This window comes from Xiphophorus maculatus, chromosome 23, assembly GCF_002775205.1.
Source record: "Xiphophorus maculatus strain JP 163 A chromosome 23, X_maculatus-5.0-male, whole genome shotgun sequence".
Taxonomy (NCBI): Eukaryota; Metazoa; Chordata; class Actinopteri; order Cyprinodontiformes; family Poeciliidae; genus Xiphophorus; species Xiphophorus maculatus.
This window is the reverse complement of record NC_036465.1, coordinates 14,061,574-14,080,854: the sequence shown is the minus strand read 5'-3', so window position 1 is coordinate 14,080,854 and position 19,281 is coordinate 14,061,574. Positions and strand designations below refer to the sequence as shown.

General features: G+C 38.7%; 2 protein-coding genes across 3 annotated transcripts; one reads left to right on the top strand and one right to left on the bottom strand.

Moving 5' to 3' along the window:
• Positions 1-4,607: 4,607 nt before the first annotated feature.
• ubxn1 (UBX domain protein 1) lies at positions 4,608-10,094 on the top strand. 2 transcript variants are annotated; one of them, XM_023328861.1, is made up of 10 exons: positions 4,608-4,650; positions 5,051-5,115; positions 5,227-5,280; positions 6,358-6,467; positions 6,610-6,703; positions 6,786-6,977; positions 7,262-7,313; positions 7,397-7,519; positions 8,539-8,722; positions 8,818-10,094. In XM_023328861.1, exons 2-10 carry the CDS (start codon positions 5,057-5,059, stop codon positions 8,874-8,876), a joined length of 927 nt encoding a protein of 308 aa, XP_023184629.1. In that variant the 5' UTR covers positions 4,608-4,650; positions 5,051-5,056; the 3' UTR covers positions 8,877-10,094. The 2 variants fall into 2 exon arrangements, with proteins under 2 accessions (XP_023184629.1, XP_005814923.1); XM_005814866.3 differs by having other exon boundaries at positions 6,607-6,703.
• An 818-nt stretch (positions 10,095-10,912) lies between these two features.
• Positions 10,913-18,466, bottom strand: LOC102228865 (pre-mRNA-processing factor 39-like). Its single transcript, XM_014474864.2, has 15 exons — positions 18,386-18,466; positions 17,386-17,618; positions 17,158-17,283; positions 16,933-17,051; positions 16,367-16,534; positions 15,678-15,858; positions 15,284-15,388; positions 14,427-14,544; positions 14,201-14,355; positions 14,000-14,126; positions 12,893-13,164; positions 12,423-12,607; positions 12,266-12,340; positions 11,409-11,577; positions 10,913-11,291 (listed from the first exon to the last, which is right to left on the bottom strand). The coding sequence occupies exons 1-15, from the start codon at positions 18,441-18,443 to the stop codon at positions 11,211-11,213; spliced, it is 2,172 nt and encodes a 723-aa protein (XP_014330350.1). The 5' UTR covers positions 18,444-18,466; the 3' UTR covers positions 10,913-11,210.
• Positions 18,467-19,281: the final 815 nt, after the last annotated feature.

Genomic DNA, 19,281 nt, shown 5'->3' with positions numbered 1-19,281 from the left:
AGCAGTAAATCCCGTATGCCACAGGGGTATGGCAGGCTGAGGTAACATATAATTAAAACAACACGCCATGTCCCTAATAACTTTATGACGAGCATTACATCAGCAGATAAAAGACAAATACAGTGAATTGATATATAAATGGCTGATTGAGGAAGGAAAAATATATTGCTACCTGACGTAAGTTGTGCCAATTAAGCCAATAAAGTAAATTCGTCATTTTAAAATTCAAGTCAATAATGTTTTATGTGGTTAATATATTGACTAGTTAAAGTCCATTTGTTGATTAAACAGTGTCAGACACGCCTTAACTTATCTGTTATTTTAGTAAGAAATAGATTATATGATGTATTATATGCTAAAACATTTGCCATATAGCACAATATCTTTTATTGTTTCAAGCAAAAGCCCAGTAGGAAGCATTGTCTTGTTTAGTGTCTGATCCCTAAGCATCTTTTCACCATGTTGTGAATTGGTTCAGTTTTGTTCCTTTCAGTTTCACAGTTAGCATCGCTGCGTTGCCTTTCTGTTACAGGGCTGTGAATCTTTATGGGCTGTGAATCACGTTTCTGCGATGGGGATTAGGACATCTGGTCAGTAATATACACACGGGTCTCATTGTGCTTCTGTTAGTCAAGTGTCCTTTTGCTTTTAGTTTCAAGAGGCTTCTTTGAATTACCCACTGGTTCTGTAATACCACAGTTTAATTTCACTTTTGGTTTTATTTTTATTTCTGCCGTAACTAAATCTTCTTGTCCACCTGCTACTGACAGTCTAACTTTGGGGATTTTGCACTTATGAAAAACATTTAAACATTTATTCCGGGAAATTGCTTACTGTTTACAAGAATTTTCATGTATTCACACACAGCATCCAGCTGCATCTCAATACGTCAGACCATTGAAAAGTTTATTTATTTCAATCTTTGAAACCCTTTTGCTGATTTTTTATGTTCTTTTTGTCATTTAAACATTTCAAATCATCAAATGGGTAAATAGAAAAGATAGTTTCAAATCATGATGTAATTTTTGTACTTGGTTAAAAGAAAAACCTATTCAAACAAATGTGACATTATATGAAAAGTTATCACCCCATAAATCTTCCAACAGGTTGTGCCACCTTTGGCAAGGTGAACCACTATCTAACATTTGAGGCTGGACTTTGACTAGGCCGCTCCATAGTCTTCATTTTATTTGTTGTGAGCCAATTAGTGTTGTACTTGATGATGTGCTTTGGATTATTGTCCTGCTTTCTGCTTTCTGCTTTTTTTTTTTTTTGACAGTCAAGCTCAATGTCAAAAACTGAAGGCTGAATGTTTTTTGGTAGAAAGCAGAATTCATGATTTAACTAGATAAGGCTAGTTATCCAGGTTTTAATACAAGAAAGCGCCTCAAACTAAACCCCAAACAGTCTTGGAGAACGTTAAGATGCTTTTCTGCAAATGTGAGACAGGCCTTTGTGTTCTTTCAGGCAGGAGTGGCTTCTCACATGGATGTCATTTTTGTTTTTATCTCTCCCTTACTGTTGAATCCAGAGCAACAACTTTGGGAGAAGTCAGTGACATCTGCAGTGCTTCAGTTCTTATATTTGGTTCTTTTAGTCTTTGATGTAATTGAAGTAATACTGGCAGGTCTGACACTACAGAGAGGGAACCACTGAGTTTGGGTTTCTGAATCCTTAAAATAACTATTTGTCATTTTTTCCAGACCAACAGATGTCAAAGATTTTGCTTCTTATTTAAGATATTTTACCTTATTTCCTTTCAAATTGTTTCAGGCCTGGTTGTGATCAGGGCTGAAGGGCATGACGGATACATGTAGTTATTTTTAGTTAATTCATAATTTAACAGAGTGGGGTGATATTTTTTAGTACCAGGTTGACTCGAACAATGCTTTTTGTATTTGCTTGGGTTATTATTGTCTGATATGAAAATGTATTTGATAATCTGAAATATTTACGTGCAAAAAAAAAAAACAGAAGAACTTTGTATCGGAGTAAGTAGGTTTTCCCAACACTGCAGACTGCTAACTCACAGAGGGATTAATTTCTAAATGAAAAATTTAAATTAAGATTCTGAATTAATTATTTAATAACTGAATTAAATAACAGACATTTTTAACTTTTTAAATTAAGTTACTGAAATAAATGGAGCTTTCAAAATCATTTTAAAATGTATTGACCTGTGAAAGTTGAGAGGTATTAGGTTAAATTACTGCATGGATACTTTTATGAAGGTGAAAAGCAGCATGACCGTCATATCAGGCTGTCTGTTAGACTACTTTAATCTGTATGGGGAAAGAAAAAAAAACACAGTGACACCTTAACTGGATTTACCCAATACATTTTATTTGATAGCAACCATCGACCTTTTAATTAAAACAAACTGCAGAAGGTGCTGTGTGGCGTTTCGATGAGGAGAGGCATCCCTCCACAGATAACAGCAGCTCCACTGGATACCACAGTTTTTCCAAATGGAGATGCTGTTACAGCTGGTGAGACCCGGAGAAACAACACAGCTGACGGACCCGAGCAAAAGGTTTCCCCCCAGTCTTCAGCTGAGAACCGAGTCAAAGCAGGAGCCTCCGTTTTACCTCCACACGGATTAGATGGCCTTTAAATATTAACCCAAATATAATTTATGGCATTGTAATTGTCTCATGAAGTCTGCCTGGCAAAGTCTCTGTAAAGTTGTGTGATAAAATGCTGCCCTCTTTTGTTGAACTCAGTGATCACATGAAGTCGCACCATTTTACTGCCCGTCCTAAAGTTGAGGCTCCGTGCGATAGCAGCCACATCTGATGAATTATCACTGAAATATCATAAACCTAATCTTTGTTTTTACAACATCTGAGATTACATTCCACCCTTTGAGTCCAATAAAATCAGGATCATTCACTCAATAAACGTTTACAGGGTGTTGAGAGCAAGATGGTTTGTGGCACAAAAAAAAAACAACTTGAATTTGAACTCTATTTTTTAAAGAACGTCTTATATTTAGGCATTAAAATGGCATTAAAATAGATAATAGACTTTTCCTCTTGGCAAGCTTCATCTTTATTTTGCAAAATCTGACTCAACTTATCCTTGGTGAACTTTGACCCTTAGCCTGTCTTCTGTAAAAGAAATTAAAACAGAGCCATAAAGTAATTCAAAGATAAAGCTAAAAAGACCTTCATTCCTATTATTGCCTTCAACTTTGCCCATCTCTATTCAGAGGATCTTTCCAATAGGAAGACTTACAAGTTCTGGTAAATTATTATGATCAAAAAGAAATAAACTGGCACATTTTCAAGAGACAACAGCAAAAATCTTTACATTACACTTTTACAGAATGTCATCTTCAAAAGAAATTTGATGGCATCAGTCAATTAAAATCTGTGCAAATCAAACAGTCATCCATCAACTTGTTTCCAAGAAGCAAACACAGAAATGTTTGAACCTGATCAACTTTTATTCAATTTTTTAAAAATTTTAGCATTTAAAAAAATATTTTTTTTGCTCTTTCTTGTGAAATTTAAGCTCTCTATTTAAGATTACATATAGAGTCAGTTTTTTACTGCCAAAGTGCATAAATGTACCATAGCTAAACAAAACAACAGAAAACCAAACCAGGTCATAGGTCAAAGGTTTGGGTTTTTCTGAAAAACAGGATTAAAGCTTGCTTGACATGTAACATGTTTTTTTTCTTAATTGCACATCACTTTGATAAACAAACACAAATGAATAAAGCTCATACTTACCAAATTAACCCTGCAAGTAAATACAAGTAGGAGGAAAACAGACGCAAACAATTACAATTAAAAGTGTGAAAGAAAATCAGTGAGTGGCTGAGAGGAAAGTCTGAGTAATGGATGAACTCGTGACTGAGAGCTGCTTAAGACTGCGTGGGGTAGAGAAAAATTAATCATTACACTTACTGTAAATATGTAACAGACCCAACCTGCATATAACAATCAGCAAATTATGTAGCTTGAACACCGACGAACATACCATCCATGATAGGATCAAATAATTCAGGCCGATAGGAAGCTCATGGCTTATATATCAGATTTAGAAACCAAAGAAACCAATAGAGATTGTTTTAAAACAAATCTTAAATATGTTACAGGATCATAGATCAAATTTACTTCCTGTTCTGGTTTGAGTAACTTTTATCAAAGAGAAACCAGGTGTGCATGTTTGATGTTTCCCAGCAATATTTTTATTTTATAAAATCCAATCCTAAGTGAAGGATTTGTAAAAATGAAGCATTTAAAAGTCAACATTTTGGCTCCAAGTGCAGCGCTACAGAGCTACTGCATATTCTCAACTTCATATTCAGTCAGACATCTGTAGAAATGCCTAAATTTAAAATAAAACTTTTGATATGAATGATGTCAATGATGACATTAGTCATTGCATGATTATTTAATGACATAATGTAAAATTATTTTAAGGAATTAAAAAGACCAAAAGGCATTCATTCAAATTCCTTGATCCAACCATTTTTATGTCAGAATTCTGAAATTAATCTCATAATTCTGACCTTAATCTAAAAAAATAAAATAAAATGCTCTTGAACTTTGAGAAAGAAAAACAGAAGTCTGATTTCGCTTGGTCCCTTTTGACCCACATGACTTTCCGTACTGATGAACTGTTGTAGCAGGCTGATGTGTAAGTAGCTAACAAACGCTCCCTTCATCAATCTATATTGTGCTTCTGATATTAACACATTTAAAACAACATAACCACTATGACCATCTTCATTCAAGATAACAAAGTGATTTTTAGCGACAACGATTTACAGCAAGGTTATTTTGACCATTTTAGTCAATAAAACTAGCCTCGTTAGCAGCATTAATGCTAACGTTAGCTCTTAGCATGCATTACTTCAGCTGTGACTGGAAATGACAAGCTGCTGCTCAGGGAGAAACTAGTCTTGTGTTCTTCTCGTTTTTTATTCCCGAAAATACTGTGAACGTGTTTACTTTTAATGAGAAAATCTACAGGGAGTTACTTGATCTCCCCTTTTCCTTCTGTCGATTCATGAAAGCTGGTAACTTGCTTGTTTCAGGTCAAAATGGCAGAGCTAACAACACTGGAGAGCCTTCTGGAGATGGGCTTTGGCAGGAACAGAGCGTGAGTTACGGTCCTCACACCAGATATGTCTGGTTTCAGTGAGCTGGAGGCTAATGCAGGGAAACCTGGAGGCTAATGCAGGGAAACCTGTTCTTTATGTCGCTTTCTCAGGGAGAAAGCTGTGGCCAATACAGGGAACCAGGGGATAGAGCAAGCCATGGACTGGTGAGGCATTTACAGTCATGGTGAAAAGTTTCGGCTTTTCTATGCATTTCTCTTGTTTTTGCTATTTTTTTCACATTTAAATTTTTCTAAATGTCCAAACTAATTTTATTATGAAACATTAGTAAGCATTTAAAAAGCAGTTTTTATTCGAATGTGTCTTTGATTGACTAAAGGAAGCTACTCAAGCCAACTCGGCCTTGGATATGTTGCATAATAAGTTAACTATGATTAAACAGAAGAATGTTAACAACTTAAAAAATGTCATCTTTAACTGACCGAAAATAGTTTTATAGAATATTTAGACGTCTGGTTTCAACTGTATAGCAATTGATATTTTGGGTTGTCTTTTTGTAAACAGGAATTATTCAAATTTAAATGGAAAATAACAATAAATATGCTGCTTTTGCTAGTGCTCTAGATTCCCATTGCTCTTTATTCTTGTGTAAACCCCTCTTTCCCTATTTCAAGTTTTTTCCCTGTTTAGATTTCTTCTTCTAGCTTTTAGCGAATAATTTTTTTTCGTGTCTAAATTATGTGCAGTTTATGTTAGTTTTCGACGTTCTTCAAAATATCTTGCTAAGCAGTTTTTAAACTGAAAAGCGCTCAAGCCAGAGCAGAAATGAGCCGCACCTGTGGCTGAATAAATTCCATTTGTTTAGCATTTATAAAGATCTGAGTCTTTCACACATCTATTCGTGAAGCTGTTTGTAGTCCAAAATCTTTTGAAAGTCTTTTTTAAATGTAGCAGTACAGGCAGAAAAACATCAGATGAATCTTTAATCTTTGTAAAGTTTGATGATGATTCCTTTTTGAGCTGTTCTCACACAGTGAAGTTCAGTTTTGCTACATACACAGGTATGCATAAGCATCCTGCAAAGTTACAGTCAAATCTTGCACATAAATTGTAGTGCCTTCAGCATTTCGCTTCAGGATTTCATAAATGCATTAATAGTTATCAAATCTTTACTTTTGTGGCTCTAAACATTAGTTTAAACATTAGTTTAACACCGTATGGTGTTATCATTTCAGAGCACAGAATGGCTGCCTGACCTTTTGTTTTGGATGCGTCTCTTTCAGGTTAATGGAACATGAGAACGACCCGGACATCGATGAGCCGTACGTTCCTCCAGCGGGGAACCTTTTAGGAGGAGATACAGATCAGACAACAGCAGGGGACTCAGGTGAAGGTCGGTGGATGTTTTTGTTTTTCTGAGGAAAAAAAACAAAATTTAATAACATTTTAATTCATATTGTCTAAGGTAGATCTGTCTTTGTGAATAATTTCTGTAAAGATGTTTTATTAATCCCGCCGTTATCATGTTTTAGCAGCAGTAATCGCAGAGGAAGATGAATTATACAGCGACAACCCAGAGGCTTCGAGACGACCAATGACGGAGGAGGAGAAACGTGAACAGGTCAAAAGGTCAGAGCTGATGCTGAGCAGTTTTAAGCAGCGTTAACATCATGTGGTGTCATTTACCAGCTGGTTTGTCCGTGCCTTTCAGGCTAGAGGAGCTGATGCGAGTGAAGCAGGCGGAGAGGAGGGAGCGCGAGCGAGCCGAGGAGGTGGAGCGGGAAAAGCAGCGGAGGAGGCAGGGCCAGGAGCTGCAGCAGATCCGGCAGAAGATTCAGGACGACGAGATGAAGAAACTCGCAGATCAGCGGAGGAGAGAGAAGATGGAGGACAAGATGGCTAGGTTAGTTTCTCAAAGGATTCACAACTAATGTTTAGAGCCACAAAAGTAAAGATTTGATAACTATTAATGCATTTATGAAATCCTGAAGCGAAATGCTGAAGGCACTACAATTTATGTGCAAGATTTGACTGTAACTTTGCAGGATGCTTATGCATAATGATGCAGTTATTATTTATGATGGTTTAGTTTGTGGAAAGACTTCATTGTGAGGACATTTTAATAATAATGGTTTTACTTCTTGTTACTGTTTCTAACTCTGGTGCCTTTTTTCTTGTCCTTGTCAGGCAAAGGGTTAAAGACAAAATCGCACGAGACCGAGAGGAGAGAGCACAGAAGGTAACTAAGACACACTGACTTTATTTTTCATTTTTTACTCTGTAATTCTGACTGTTTTGTCTCTTTTTCCTCCTCTGGTTTAGTTTGGAGGTGGCGCACCTCCGAGCACGGTGACATCCACCCAGCCCACCCCGCCCAGTCCGTCGTCACCCACCGGTCAGGGACCCCCGCCCACGAAGAAGGAGTATGATGAGTCCAGGATACAGGTATATTATATTACAAATATTATCTACACTTTAAGGCTTTCTGTACCTTTCTACCCTCCATCTTGTCATTTCTTCCTTGTGTCCTCCATTCTTTCTTGTCTTTCTGTCCTTCCTAGTATTCCTTCTCTACTGGAGCTTTTTGTTCTTCCATTTTGTTCCATCCTTCCTTGTGTCCTATTTTCCTTACAGTTCTGAAATCTCGACATAAAGAGCGTTGTGAAATGATCATAGAACAATTTCCCACTTTGTCAGAATCAGTCACATCTTTAAAGTATTTTATTGAGATTTTATGTAATGTTTTGGGCGACATGAAGTAGGCCACATTTGAAATAGAAAATAAAGAACTACAGCCCCCTCTTTCAGGACATTAAGAGAAACTACAGGACCCTTAATTCTTTTCCTCTTCTAATCTTTTCTAATTCTTTTTTTTTTCTAAAAAAAATTCTAATACATTTTTTTCTCAGTGTACATCTTTCCTCCCTTCAAAAATTTCTTACTGTTTCTTCTCTTTTTCTTTCTTTCTATGTATAAAACTGGTCCACTATACGTATATGTGCCAATATTTTATTATCTAAAATGAAATAAAGCAGTAACAGCTCTGGGAAGCTGCATGGATTTTTTTAACAGAAAATGAGTTTGAATGCTGTGCATAACGTTGATGATTAGGTCCTGTGATAAATTTTTAATCCATGAAAGGAAATTATTAAAATGTTCTGTTTCTTGGCGTCTTTTTTTTTATACATGTATTCTTTAATTAATCTTGTTTCTGTGGGGATAAAGCTGGTCGCATTCAGATATTTATCTGTCTCTGTTGTCAGATTGCTGATAAAGTTTGTCGTTTACTTGGTAAAAATAACATGAAAACCTTTGGAAACAGGAAAAATGTAAACTTGTTTTTTGAAAAGTTTAGAATAGAAAGTTTAGACACCACACAGGAACCCGGTAAATAAAGCTTCACTTTACTCTGTGTTGCTGCTGTTACAGTTATTTCACGCTTCCTTTCGTTGGATCCTTCGCAGGTTCGTCTGCTGGACGGCTCCACCATCAACGCGGTGTTCAAGGCCCAGGAGCCGCTGGCGGCGGTGCGCGTCTACGTCCAGATGAACGGCAACACACCCGAGGGTCAGGACTTCACGCTGCTGTCGCCATACCCGCGCCACGTTTACACTGAACTGGACATGGAGAAGCCTCTTAAAGAGCTGGGTGAGCGTTCAGGAAACGAGTTTTAAATGCTGTCAGATATCTAAAATGGCATCATGTCCATGAATCTTTTCAAAAATCGGCTTTTCTTTGCACAGGCTTGGTGCCTTCAGCTGTGCTGGTTGTTACCAAAAAGTCAGAAGGATCAGCTCTGTGAGCCTACCTCACCTCTACTACGACGTCAACACGAGAACCGAGCGACCCAGGAACCGAGCTGCCAGATGCTAGTATCACTCACTAAGCCAGCTAGCTGAACCGAAGCAGAGACGCAGTGAAGCTGCATTCAGACACGTTGGAGCTCCTCAGACTTTGATGTGAGTTTTTGTTTGGGAAGACTGACTGAATGCAGCTTCAGATCTGCTGCAGGCATTGAACTGGACCTTTGACCTCAGCTGGTCGAGCTGAAGATAGCTGGCTTCTGACTGATACTTCCCTAAGGATCTCTGCTTGTGGTTTCAACACATTTATTAAAAAAATAAATGCACAGAACTAAGTTTAAGTCGACCCTTGTATTGCTAAAGAATACCTGCTAAAGTGGTTCTGAAAGGGCCTTAAGTTTATTTCCTGTGATCTTCCTGACTTTGTGACATTTTACTTTCATTTTTTTAACGAGTTCAGATTTGCTGAAAGCTGTGTCCACGAGGAAACCGATTACAATAAAGCTGGCTGGGATAATTGAGTTGATGTTCTGAATTTTATATAAATGATCCTTTCTCACATTTTTGTAAAACCTTTTCTCATGAAAGTAGAAAACCTGGAAATGATGCAGCTAAAAGGTTTGTCTTCCTAAAAATACTCTTAACCCCATTATCTTAAAATTCTCTATTCAGTCAAATCTATTACACTTATCCACATATACAATTTGTTTATCATAGATTGTGCTTTATTGCGCTTTATTGTGTTATCATTTGTAATTGGAATCCTAACAAATATAAAAAAAATACCACTTTAACAAATGTAAGCCTGAATTCTGTATATTTCTATTAAAAAGCACCGGTAAAGATGATTACATTGCAGAAATAATGCTTGGAGTGACTGACATCACTACTGTTTACATTAGTGATGCGATTCACTAAAACTAAATTGCTAAAAAAAAAACCTCAAATAAGACTTTCTACATGTTTAAATCACAGCTTCTTGTGCGTGTTTTACATGCACATAATGAGGAGGGCTTTCCTTGTTCATTTTAAGACTGGAAACATTGGTTTACTCGTCCAAGAAGTATTTGATATGTGGAAGAAAGGGTGCCAAACTGTTAGGTGGAGATTGTTTTACAGAAAATAAATCCTGGATCAGACAGATGAGAGGAACTCATTGGTTTTAATTTTAACTTCTAGCAAAGTACCTTTTTTAAAAATAAAAATTTATTTCCATGTGAATTTGCTCTTTGACTTGTGAGCTTTTCCTCTAAGAGTTTTGAACGTTTTGTCAACCTAAGACGATGTTAAATGACATGACACCAAACAAGTCGCACCACTTGAGGTCAATGTGTCATTGAGGCTTGTTGATCCCAAATCTTTGCTGCATCTTTTATGTCCTTTGTCACACTTCCAGTTGTTTTACACTTCAGGTTTTTTGCCCTGATTGTACATATTTGTATGTTGAGGTAATTGGCTGTTTACACTTAGGTTGGTAACAGTATGTTCTCTTGTTTTTCCCACTTTGAAGAGTGGTTGAGAGAAAAAAAATAAAAAGTTGTCTGTTAATAATCCAGAAATACTTTATTAATCCGTAGAAGGACTAGTAAAGTGTCATAGATGGTGATGGCTACAGGCAGGATAGCGTCATTTTTCAGAGAAATTTCTTTACTAAAAGATAAATAAATTTTTAAGCTTCTTGCACATCATTACCACAATGCAGATATTTTAGGAGCCAAAGCCAAAACCTTTTACCACAGTTGGTGCTGGACTCCATTTATGCTGCTGATGTACCTTAATAAAATAACCAAACCTACTAATTTGGGTTAGACTCAAGTATTTAACATTAACACTTAACGAACAAATGATCAGTTTGTCTAGAAAAACAGGAGGAAGTGAACTGGACTTTCAGACATGGTAAATTTCTATTAGAACGTTTCTTTCTTGTATTTGAACATTTAGGTAAATAATAGAAACACCTGTGAGTTTGTTTCATGTAGTGTTGAATTGTTTTTTTTTCCTTGTAACGGAAGAGCAAGAAAAATCTGAGAAAGCCTTAATGTGACACTAAAACACATTTTATGTACATTAAAAACCAACAAATGGTACAAAACGCCATTCACACACTGGATAGAGAAAGTGACTTTAAAACATGAGAGAAGGCGTCGATTTGACAACAAATACAAAAATAATTTTAATTAAAATCAGAAGACTTTACAGAAAATGGGTGCCACGGTTTCCCTTTAGCTGCTTTTTCCACCGAGATTCACCGACCCCGAGCCGAAAGCACAGAGGCATGATGGGAAATAAGTCTGTTGCTCAGACGGGTCGGACCGGTTCCAGAGCTGTCCGGCTTAACTGGGTGGATAGTAGGACTGGTTGTAGTTCCAGGCGTTCTGGTAGCCGTAGCCGCCGTAGCCGCCGTACTGCGGTTGCTTAGAGACAGAAAAGAAACTGATGCGTTATTAAAAACTTTAAGACAAATTCAACATCAGTTTTCAAATTTCAAAAACTACAGAAATAGGAATCTGTAAACATTAAATAACTTTTACCTGGTACCAGCTGCTGTACGCTCCGTATCCGGTCTGGGCGCTCGGGTCGGCGGCCATCACAGGAGGCGGCGGCGTGGTGATGGGAACATGCGACGTGCTGGATGCCGGCGCAGCAGCAGAAGAAGAAGAGCTGTCGTCTGTTTTGCTAGTTTTCTCTGGATCCTCGTCCCTTAGGAGCCGATTTATACAAATAAAATGTTAAAACCACTGACATGATTTAAAAAGATGATCTGTGTATTCTATAGATGCAGTGTCGCTGTTTTTGTATGCAGTAACTGGGTAAAACAACGGCGCCATTTTGTGACGTAATCAGGGTAAGTCGAAATATAAACAATCAAGGCTGAATCTACAGAAGTTGTGAGGATTTCAGTGAAGATTTGAGCGATTCATCTGCAGTTTCGACGGAAGAAGCTAATTGGAATGATGAAGAGGAGGAAGCCGGTTCTACTGAAGGACTAGAACCTTATTTATTGGAACCATATTGTACAAGAAGCATCAATGACTCCAACGTTTCTGCGGAGGAAGGGTCAGACGGTGAAGGGTTGGAACTCCAAATCCCTGAATGGCAATAAGCAGATCTATGCAGATAATAATTATTCATCTGTAATTCTGGCTTTATTAAAATAAACCAGAAAATAATCCAGTTACTTTAAAGGAATTGGTTCAGGTTCTGATCAAGTCATCAGCTTTCCTACTCCTCCTATTTCCAAGTCTTGAGTTCAATTTTCCTACTTTTGATAACTGTATGACATTACAACACTTATTAAAACAGAAAGCTTTAATAAGTGTCTCTCTGACATACTGAACTTTCCCTCCAAAATCATAACCTGAGGCTAGTTTTTGCCCTCTTCTCTCACCCGTTCTCTGCTTCTCTCTTTGTGCCTCCCAGCTCGTCCAGCAGCTTCTGATGCGCCTCGTAGACGGACAGCACGCTGCAGAGACGGCACAGCTTTACTTTGAGATGGAAATGCTTCACCCGACCCGAACAGGATGGTCAGAAATGTGATGCTTCACCTCTTAATGGAGTTGCTGTACTCCTCTGTGAACTGGAGGCCTCTCTGTGACAGAAGTAACTTGGTTTGTGGGGTGAGCGGAGCCGCCAGGGCCCGAGTCACGCACTCCTGCACCGCCTCGGCCGAAGCCCCCGGCTCCGCAGATGACTCCAGGTCCAACAGGTTCAAGTGCAGCTTGTCGTTATCCTGATGGAAGAATCATTTAGGGAGAAAAGAAAAACATTTTTATTAAAAATGGAGGATGCAAAGTGTGGATCCGGACCCGACTTGTGCCCCAGAATAGATGGAGACTTTTTATTTTTAATTAGGACAAAATCATCACAAAGTAACATCTTTTTACAGCCTCAAGGAGAAATTTCTTGTGACAATATTTTAGTTATTTTGTAGCAAATTCCTCCCCGACACCGCTAAGCACCCAGACCCATCATGCTGTTTAACTGAGAGATCAACCACTTCAGTCTCTAATCTCACCGGACTAATCTCCAGCGCTTCCTGTAAAACCGTGCGGGCGCCGTCTGGGTTTCTGGCCACTTTGAGCAGCAGACGGGCCAGCTTGATGGAGTAGAAGGCGTGCAGCGTCGGCCTCTCTTTGGATTCAGCCACCGCCTCTCGCAGCAGAGCCTCCGACTGGTCCAGCCGGCCCGCTCGGCGCTCTAAGGCCGCCCTGCGGATGCGAACCACAGCCAGACCAGGCCGGGCTTTCTCCAGGGCCTCTAGAACCCGCCGGGCCTCGTTGAGGTCACCTGGTGGAAACGGGCAGGAAGTTCGCATGAGCAGGTTTTCTGATGTGCTTTTTGTTGGTTTTTGTTTTGTTTAACATTTAAACTTTGTGATACAAATCGTATTTTTGAAACTTGGGCTTTGTAAACACACAAAAAAGGAGGAGTAAATTAATCTCCGAAATTTTCTAGAAAACAAGAACATTTCTGAGCTCCAAAAGTCAAAGATTTGGTAGAAAGATTTGGTAGAAAGAAAATTTCAAAAATCTGAAATTTTGAGATTAATCTTAGAAATTTTCGGAGTTTCAAAAGTCGAAAATTGGGCTAATATATATTAACAAACATCAAGATATAAATACATGAAATTACAGCCAAGAGTAAACAGCTATTTGCAGTTTGTAGTCGGGTTAATTTTTTTTTACTTTATAGTCGATAAGTTGAATGATGTTAGCATTACGGTACTAAAGATAAAGTTGTATAAAGCTAAGCTATGCTAACTGTGTGACTGAGAAAAGTTAGCCTGAGCCCTCACTGTTGCAAAAAAAAAAAGTTGCATAGTTCTTGCACATGCTAAACAGAAATAAATAGTTTTGTTCTTTAACTTTTGGTCTACGGTTCGTTGTAATTTAAGACTGCAGTGAACTTAGAGGAGATTGTAATTTTAATACATCTGTGCTTCTGCCTGGTGCCTCAAATAAAGAAACATCTAGACACGTCCGTGCTTTGCGTTTCAGAAAAGATTCCCTCTGAAACCTGGTTTCAAAAAGAGCCTCCGGTCACTGGAGTCGTATAAACAAGCAGCTGGAAGTTTAGAGCAGCTCTGAGTTTAGAGGAGCAGAAGGAGACGGGCGTGTCGTACCGTGTCGCTCCTCAAACGTGGCCCACTGCATGTGGATGTTGGGCTTGTTGGGGAGGTGGACCTGGCAGGCTCGCCTGTAGACGGCCCGGGTCTCCTGCACGCCCTGCGGCTCCAGGTACTGAATGTACTGAAACACACACAGGAAGGTGTTACATTGTTACCAGCTCCTCACAGGTAAAGTGAAACAGTGATTTATCTCACCCTGGTCCAGAACTCCTCGTACAGAGCGCAGGCGATCAGGCAGCGCTCAAACAGGATGCGAACTCTGTGGTCGCCCTGGACGGCGGGAGCATCATCTGATGCCTCCTGGCGCTGCGTTGTGATCTCAGATTCCTCCGTCGATTCCTGGTTTGGATCTGTTGAAGACAGCAGTGTTAAATACAGATGCTTTCAAACATAAAAACACTTTTATGATGCGTGTCCTCGCCTTGTGAGGACTCTTTGGTGTCTTTGTTCAGCTCAGCGATCTCCCAGTCCAGGTAGGTGTGCCAGGCTCGGAGCTGGAGGCGGTCCAGCGGCCGGACGTGGAAGTATGGACGCTTGATCTGTCGTAAAGTAACGAGGAAATCTGATGGGTTTGTGATCCGGCGACAGCAGGAGAGTTTAAACTGGACTAAATTATTTCTGCTTTTCTCAGTCATGTTTTTATTTACAAAATCTGTTCTGACATTTTTAGGGTCACTCAGTCAAAGTTGTTTTCATGCTGCGTGTCTCTGATTTGTTCTGTGTTTCATTAAATAATTATTAGGTTTAAGATTTGCCTGCATGTATGTATGAGCTCATCATGAACATGACTTCCTGGTAGAAGAGATGCTATATATGAACGTGATAAAGCCGGCAAAATAAAATAAAATAAAGAAAGAAACAGAGAATAAAATCAATCAATGAATAAAATGAATAATAAAAAACAGAAATACATGAAGAATAAAAATTAAAGAGATACACAAAAAAGAGGACAAAATAAATGTAAAAAACAGAAATGCATAAACAATTCAAATAAAATTAAAGTAAAATAAATTAAAAACTTGTAATACATAAATAAAAAACAAAAAGAATAAAAGTGTGAAAAAGAAAAAAATAAATGAATAAAAAGAATAGAAATACATAAAGAATTCAAAAATAAAAAGAATAAAATAAAAACAAACAAATAATAAAATGAATTTAAAAAAACAAAACTAAAAGAATAAAATAAATACAGAAATAAATGAAGATTAAAATAAGAATAAATAAAGAAAAGACAAACAGACGGAGAGGTCTGGAGAAATAATCCGTGCAGAAACTCACAGCATCTTCATAGTTCCACCTTTTCCTGACTTCTCCCTCGTTGTCCTGGTAAACTTTGTCTCTACGAAGCAGAACCTGGTCTCTTATCTTCTGCATCAGCTCCTCCTGAACAGAGGAATACATCACTGGTGTATAAAGATGTTCCCAGTGGAAATCTACACCTGATCATGAAAACGTGACAAACTTTCAGCTTTCACTGAACTCTACGAGTGCTGGGACTTTAAAATCTCCACAAATAAAAAACAACAAGGCATTAGAACCCATAAAAACCTAATTCCTTCCTCCCAGATTGTATAATATTTAAACACAGATTACATAATAAAGCAGGTGGTTGAGCCTCATAAAGGCTTATTTCTAGTGAGAATCAAGCTTTTAATAGCCAGATTTTACTCACCGAGTCGGTACCCTCGGGTGTAGCGGGCTCCTCCTCTCCTGGCGGCCTCTCCTCGTCCGCCTCCTGGGCCTGTTCGGCCCGCTTCGCCTTCTGGCTCTGCCGGCACGTCGCCCTCAGCTCCTCGTACTCCTCAGAGGGGAGCACGTCTTTAGGCGGGTTGTTGTTAAGATGCGCTTTGAACCTGGCAGGAGGAAGGATGGACAACGCAGCAGGATCAGGAATAAAACTTAAGACACAAATGAAAAGGAGGGGAGGAAATTTATCAATAGACTTTAGGCACTTTTATCATTAACAACATTTTGTAATATTCCTGCTGTAGAGTGGGAGAGGAGTCGCTGTAAACTAGGATTGACTAATTTAAGCTAAAATGACTTTAAGATGACATTTTACACAATCTCTGTCAGAGCTTTTATCAACCAATCAAGTTTATTTGTATCGTACATCTCAGCAACAAGGTGAGATGTGCTTTATATCATAAAAACAGAAAAATGTAAAGTTATTAAAGATACTACACAGTCAACAATTGAGAAAACCAGTAAACATTAAAACAGACTTTCTGTTCAAAAGTCAGTTTTTTTTATGTTAATTTTGAATTTAATTGCAAGTTTTACTGTTACAGTGTCCAACATGTCACCCATTAAAGACCCTCGTACATCAGTATTGCGTCTGTGGCGGTCAGGTGGGCTTACTTGTCGTAGTGGGTGCTGTAGAGCTGAGTGGGAACTCTGAGCGCTCGGTCCAGGACGGCCGCTGCGTTCTTCACGTTTCCGTGCTCCTTCTCCCACTCCACATAGAGATCCCACAGGCGGTCCGAGTGGAAATCCAAACCGCACGACGCAACGCCATTCTCAAAAACACTGAGGACGTTTAACCACGGGAAAAAAAATCATTTTATCAAAGAACTGTTTATGTATTACTATGATTGTGTTTTCTGCTCTCATGGTTCCTCCATGTTTATCATTTCCAGAGTCAAATTTCTAGATGTTTTTTTTTATGAGGTTTTACAATAAGTTGTATTTTTGAGTACAAGTCATGAAACAAAATTGTGCTGGTCTGAAATACGTCAACTAAACTGTAAAATCTAATAATATTTGTAGTTTATGCGTGTCTTTCAAACACACACAAAAAAATCTTACAACATTCAAGAGAAAATTAAAGCAGAAATTTTAGAGCTAAATCCTCGACTTTTCCATCAGCTTTGGGGAATAACGTGTTGAAAACGTTAAGTTTAAGATGCGACTGAAAGCTTGTTCACCTGCGAATCCGAACAGCTGAATCGGGGAGGTTCATGTCCAACGTTCCCAGCAGCAGATTGATGTAGTGGATCCAAAGATCTACGCTCAGAGGAATTGCTTGAAGACCACGAATACACACCTAACACAGCACACGCGTGAATTTTTTAAAATAAGAAAACAGCAGTGTAAAGTGCTGTACAAATACACATCAAATAATGAGGAAAAAACTGTAAAGTAGTTTTTACCTCCTCTGCTTTATTGTTGTCGCCGCCTCGACGTTCCAGGTCGACAAATTTTTTCCAGTAGCCGTAGCAGAGAGGATACCGAGCCAGAAAGGCTTCCAGCGCTCTGCGGTACGTGGCAGCATGACCCTGAAAAGTTGAAACTGGATGGTAATTCATCGAAACGCAGAAAGTCAATCTTAATTTCTGTTTTCTACTAAAAAATCCCTCTGCTTTGCTGAAAACACACACCTCATGCTCACAGTACTGGAGCAGATCGGTCCAGCTGGGGAAGTCCTGAGGATTGTCATGTGCGGCTTTCCACAGACGCTCAAAGTCTGCAGGTAGATCCTCCTGTTCGCTCGCTGTTGCCAGGGCTGTGGAGTAGTTATCTGGGTCTGCAGGACCCTCAGGGGCCGCAGCTGCACCGCCATTTTCCTCCGACGCTTCAGGAGGAGGTGGCAGTGCCTCTGTGACATCCATGGCTTCGAAAAGGAGAAAATTAACAAAAAATATTGGAATAACTGAGTGCGATATTCGCTTCTTTGAGCCAAAGAAAATTGGTTCTGCTGTAGTGAAACAGCACGTTAAGGTCAAAGGTCAACAGAGTAAGAGCCAGAGGATCGCCCCTCCACAGCAGACCAAAATAAATCTGTTTTACTTAATTCAGTTCACAATATTTATTAAGTTTGGACCAGTCCATCTTAAATTACCTTTACAGCAGCATAGTGCATACATGTCTTTGTAACTCTTGTTTCATGTAAGATATAATCTGTTTTAAATTTTTAAATACATTTTTTTTTAAAAATCACATTAAGACACCCAAATTAATTAGATAACCTGCTGAGAAGGAAAACCTCCGTGCATACAGTTGGGGCTAAACTAATGAAAGAAACTTTCGATAAAACGCAAGAAATGTTAAGATTTCTGCAGAGCTTCCCATTCATACATGATAACAGACACCAGCGCAGTAACATGAACGTAAAAACCACTGAATTGTAGAAAGTGTCCCTCCAGGGAGCTGAGCAGGAGCCTCCTCAGCACAGCTGCGAGTTAAAACTCTCATCCGCTCAGCTTGTAGAGAATCACTGAACGTCCAGCTCTGCTCGGTGTCGCTGTGTGTAGCTCAGCCTAGCATGTCACGCCTTCCGCTTTTCACAGAAACGACAATGCAGCGCTTTCTTCAAACAATCACTGTCATATCTGTCAACCCGCAGCCAACTTTAGGCAGGAAACTCAGAAATAAATCCACCTGAAGACTCTTCGGGCACCCCGTTACCGCTCATCTCTTCACAGCTCTCCGCCGCCATGATGGAAGAACCACTGACGTCATCAGCAAGCGACAAAAAACACACAAACTGCAATTTGTAAACAAATCTTTGAGCTGTCACAGTCTCCGCTTTGGTTTTATTCACACACAGCAATGAAATACTTATACATATATAAAAAGAAAAAAAAAATCATATATTCTTTTTGTAAACATTTTCTTTAAAAATGTGAAAACTTTTGCTTTCTTCTAAATGGTTAATTTTATACCCCGGAGATGAGCACGGCCAATCAGCGCACGACTGCACTGGATCGCCGCAAGGGAAATTCAATTCAACAATACTTTATCCGAAAGGGAAATTATGTTTTTGTAACTGATGTCATTGAACTATCTTCAAAGACTCATTGTGGATGGTGATTCTATGGGCAGGATTGATGTTAGGAAAATTATCCTCCTGTTCATTTACTCATGAGTTTATTTTATAAGTTATCTTTTCATATTATTCTTTTCATATTATTCTTTTATATTATTACTCTCATATTATTCTTCTTTTTATATTTACTTAACTTCTCTTTCTTTTGTAGTATAGTATATCATTAACTTTGTTTAGGATGTTTGCTTGGAAGCTAAAAACGTTAAACATTCATGTGTTATTAGTTCCATATGTAACTGATTAGTTGTGGTCAGTCACATGCCCTTGTAAGGGCATGTCCATAGGAGGTTTCAGAATGTAAAGACGGTTGGTCAATTCTCTGTGTGACTGTGTGAAGAAGCCCAACCTCCTTTTTCTATACAATAAAGAGAAATGCAAAGAAAGAACTGGCAGAATTGAGTCCAGACAGTGTTTGACAGCGATTTGTCGCGTCTGTTCTCAATTCTCC

Excerpts from the sequence above, each read along its gene's own strand:
- ubxn1 (XM_005814866.3), top strand. The coding sequence starts at position 5,057 with ATGGCAGAGCTAACAACACTGGAGAGCCTTCTGGAGATGGGCTTTGGC. Across the intron at positions 7,314-7,396 it reads GAGAGGAGAGAGCACAGAAG|TTTGGAGGTGGCGCACCTCC; the intron begins GTAACTAAGACA and ends CCTCTGGTTTAG. Across the intron at positions 8,723-8,817 it reads GAAGCCTCTTAAAGAGCTGG|GCTTGGTGCCTTCAGCTGTG; the intron begins GTGAGCGTTCAG and ends TTCTTTGCACAG.
- LOC102228865 (XM_014474864.2), bottom strand. The coding sequence starts at position 18,443 with ATGGCGGCGGAGAGCTGTGAAGAGATGAGCGGTAACGGGGTGCCCGAA. Across the intron at positions 14,545-15,283 it reads GGTGGAACTATGAAGATGCT|ATCAAGCGTCCATACTTCCA; the intron begins GTGAGTTTCTGC and ends ACTTTACGACAG. Across the intron at positions 11,292-11,408 it reads CGTACAGCAGCTGGTACCAG|CAACCGCAGTACGGCGGCTA; the intron begins GTAAAAGTTATT and ends TCTGTCTCTAAG.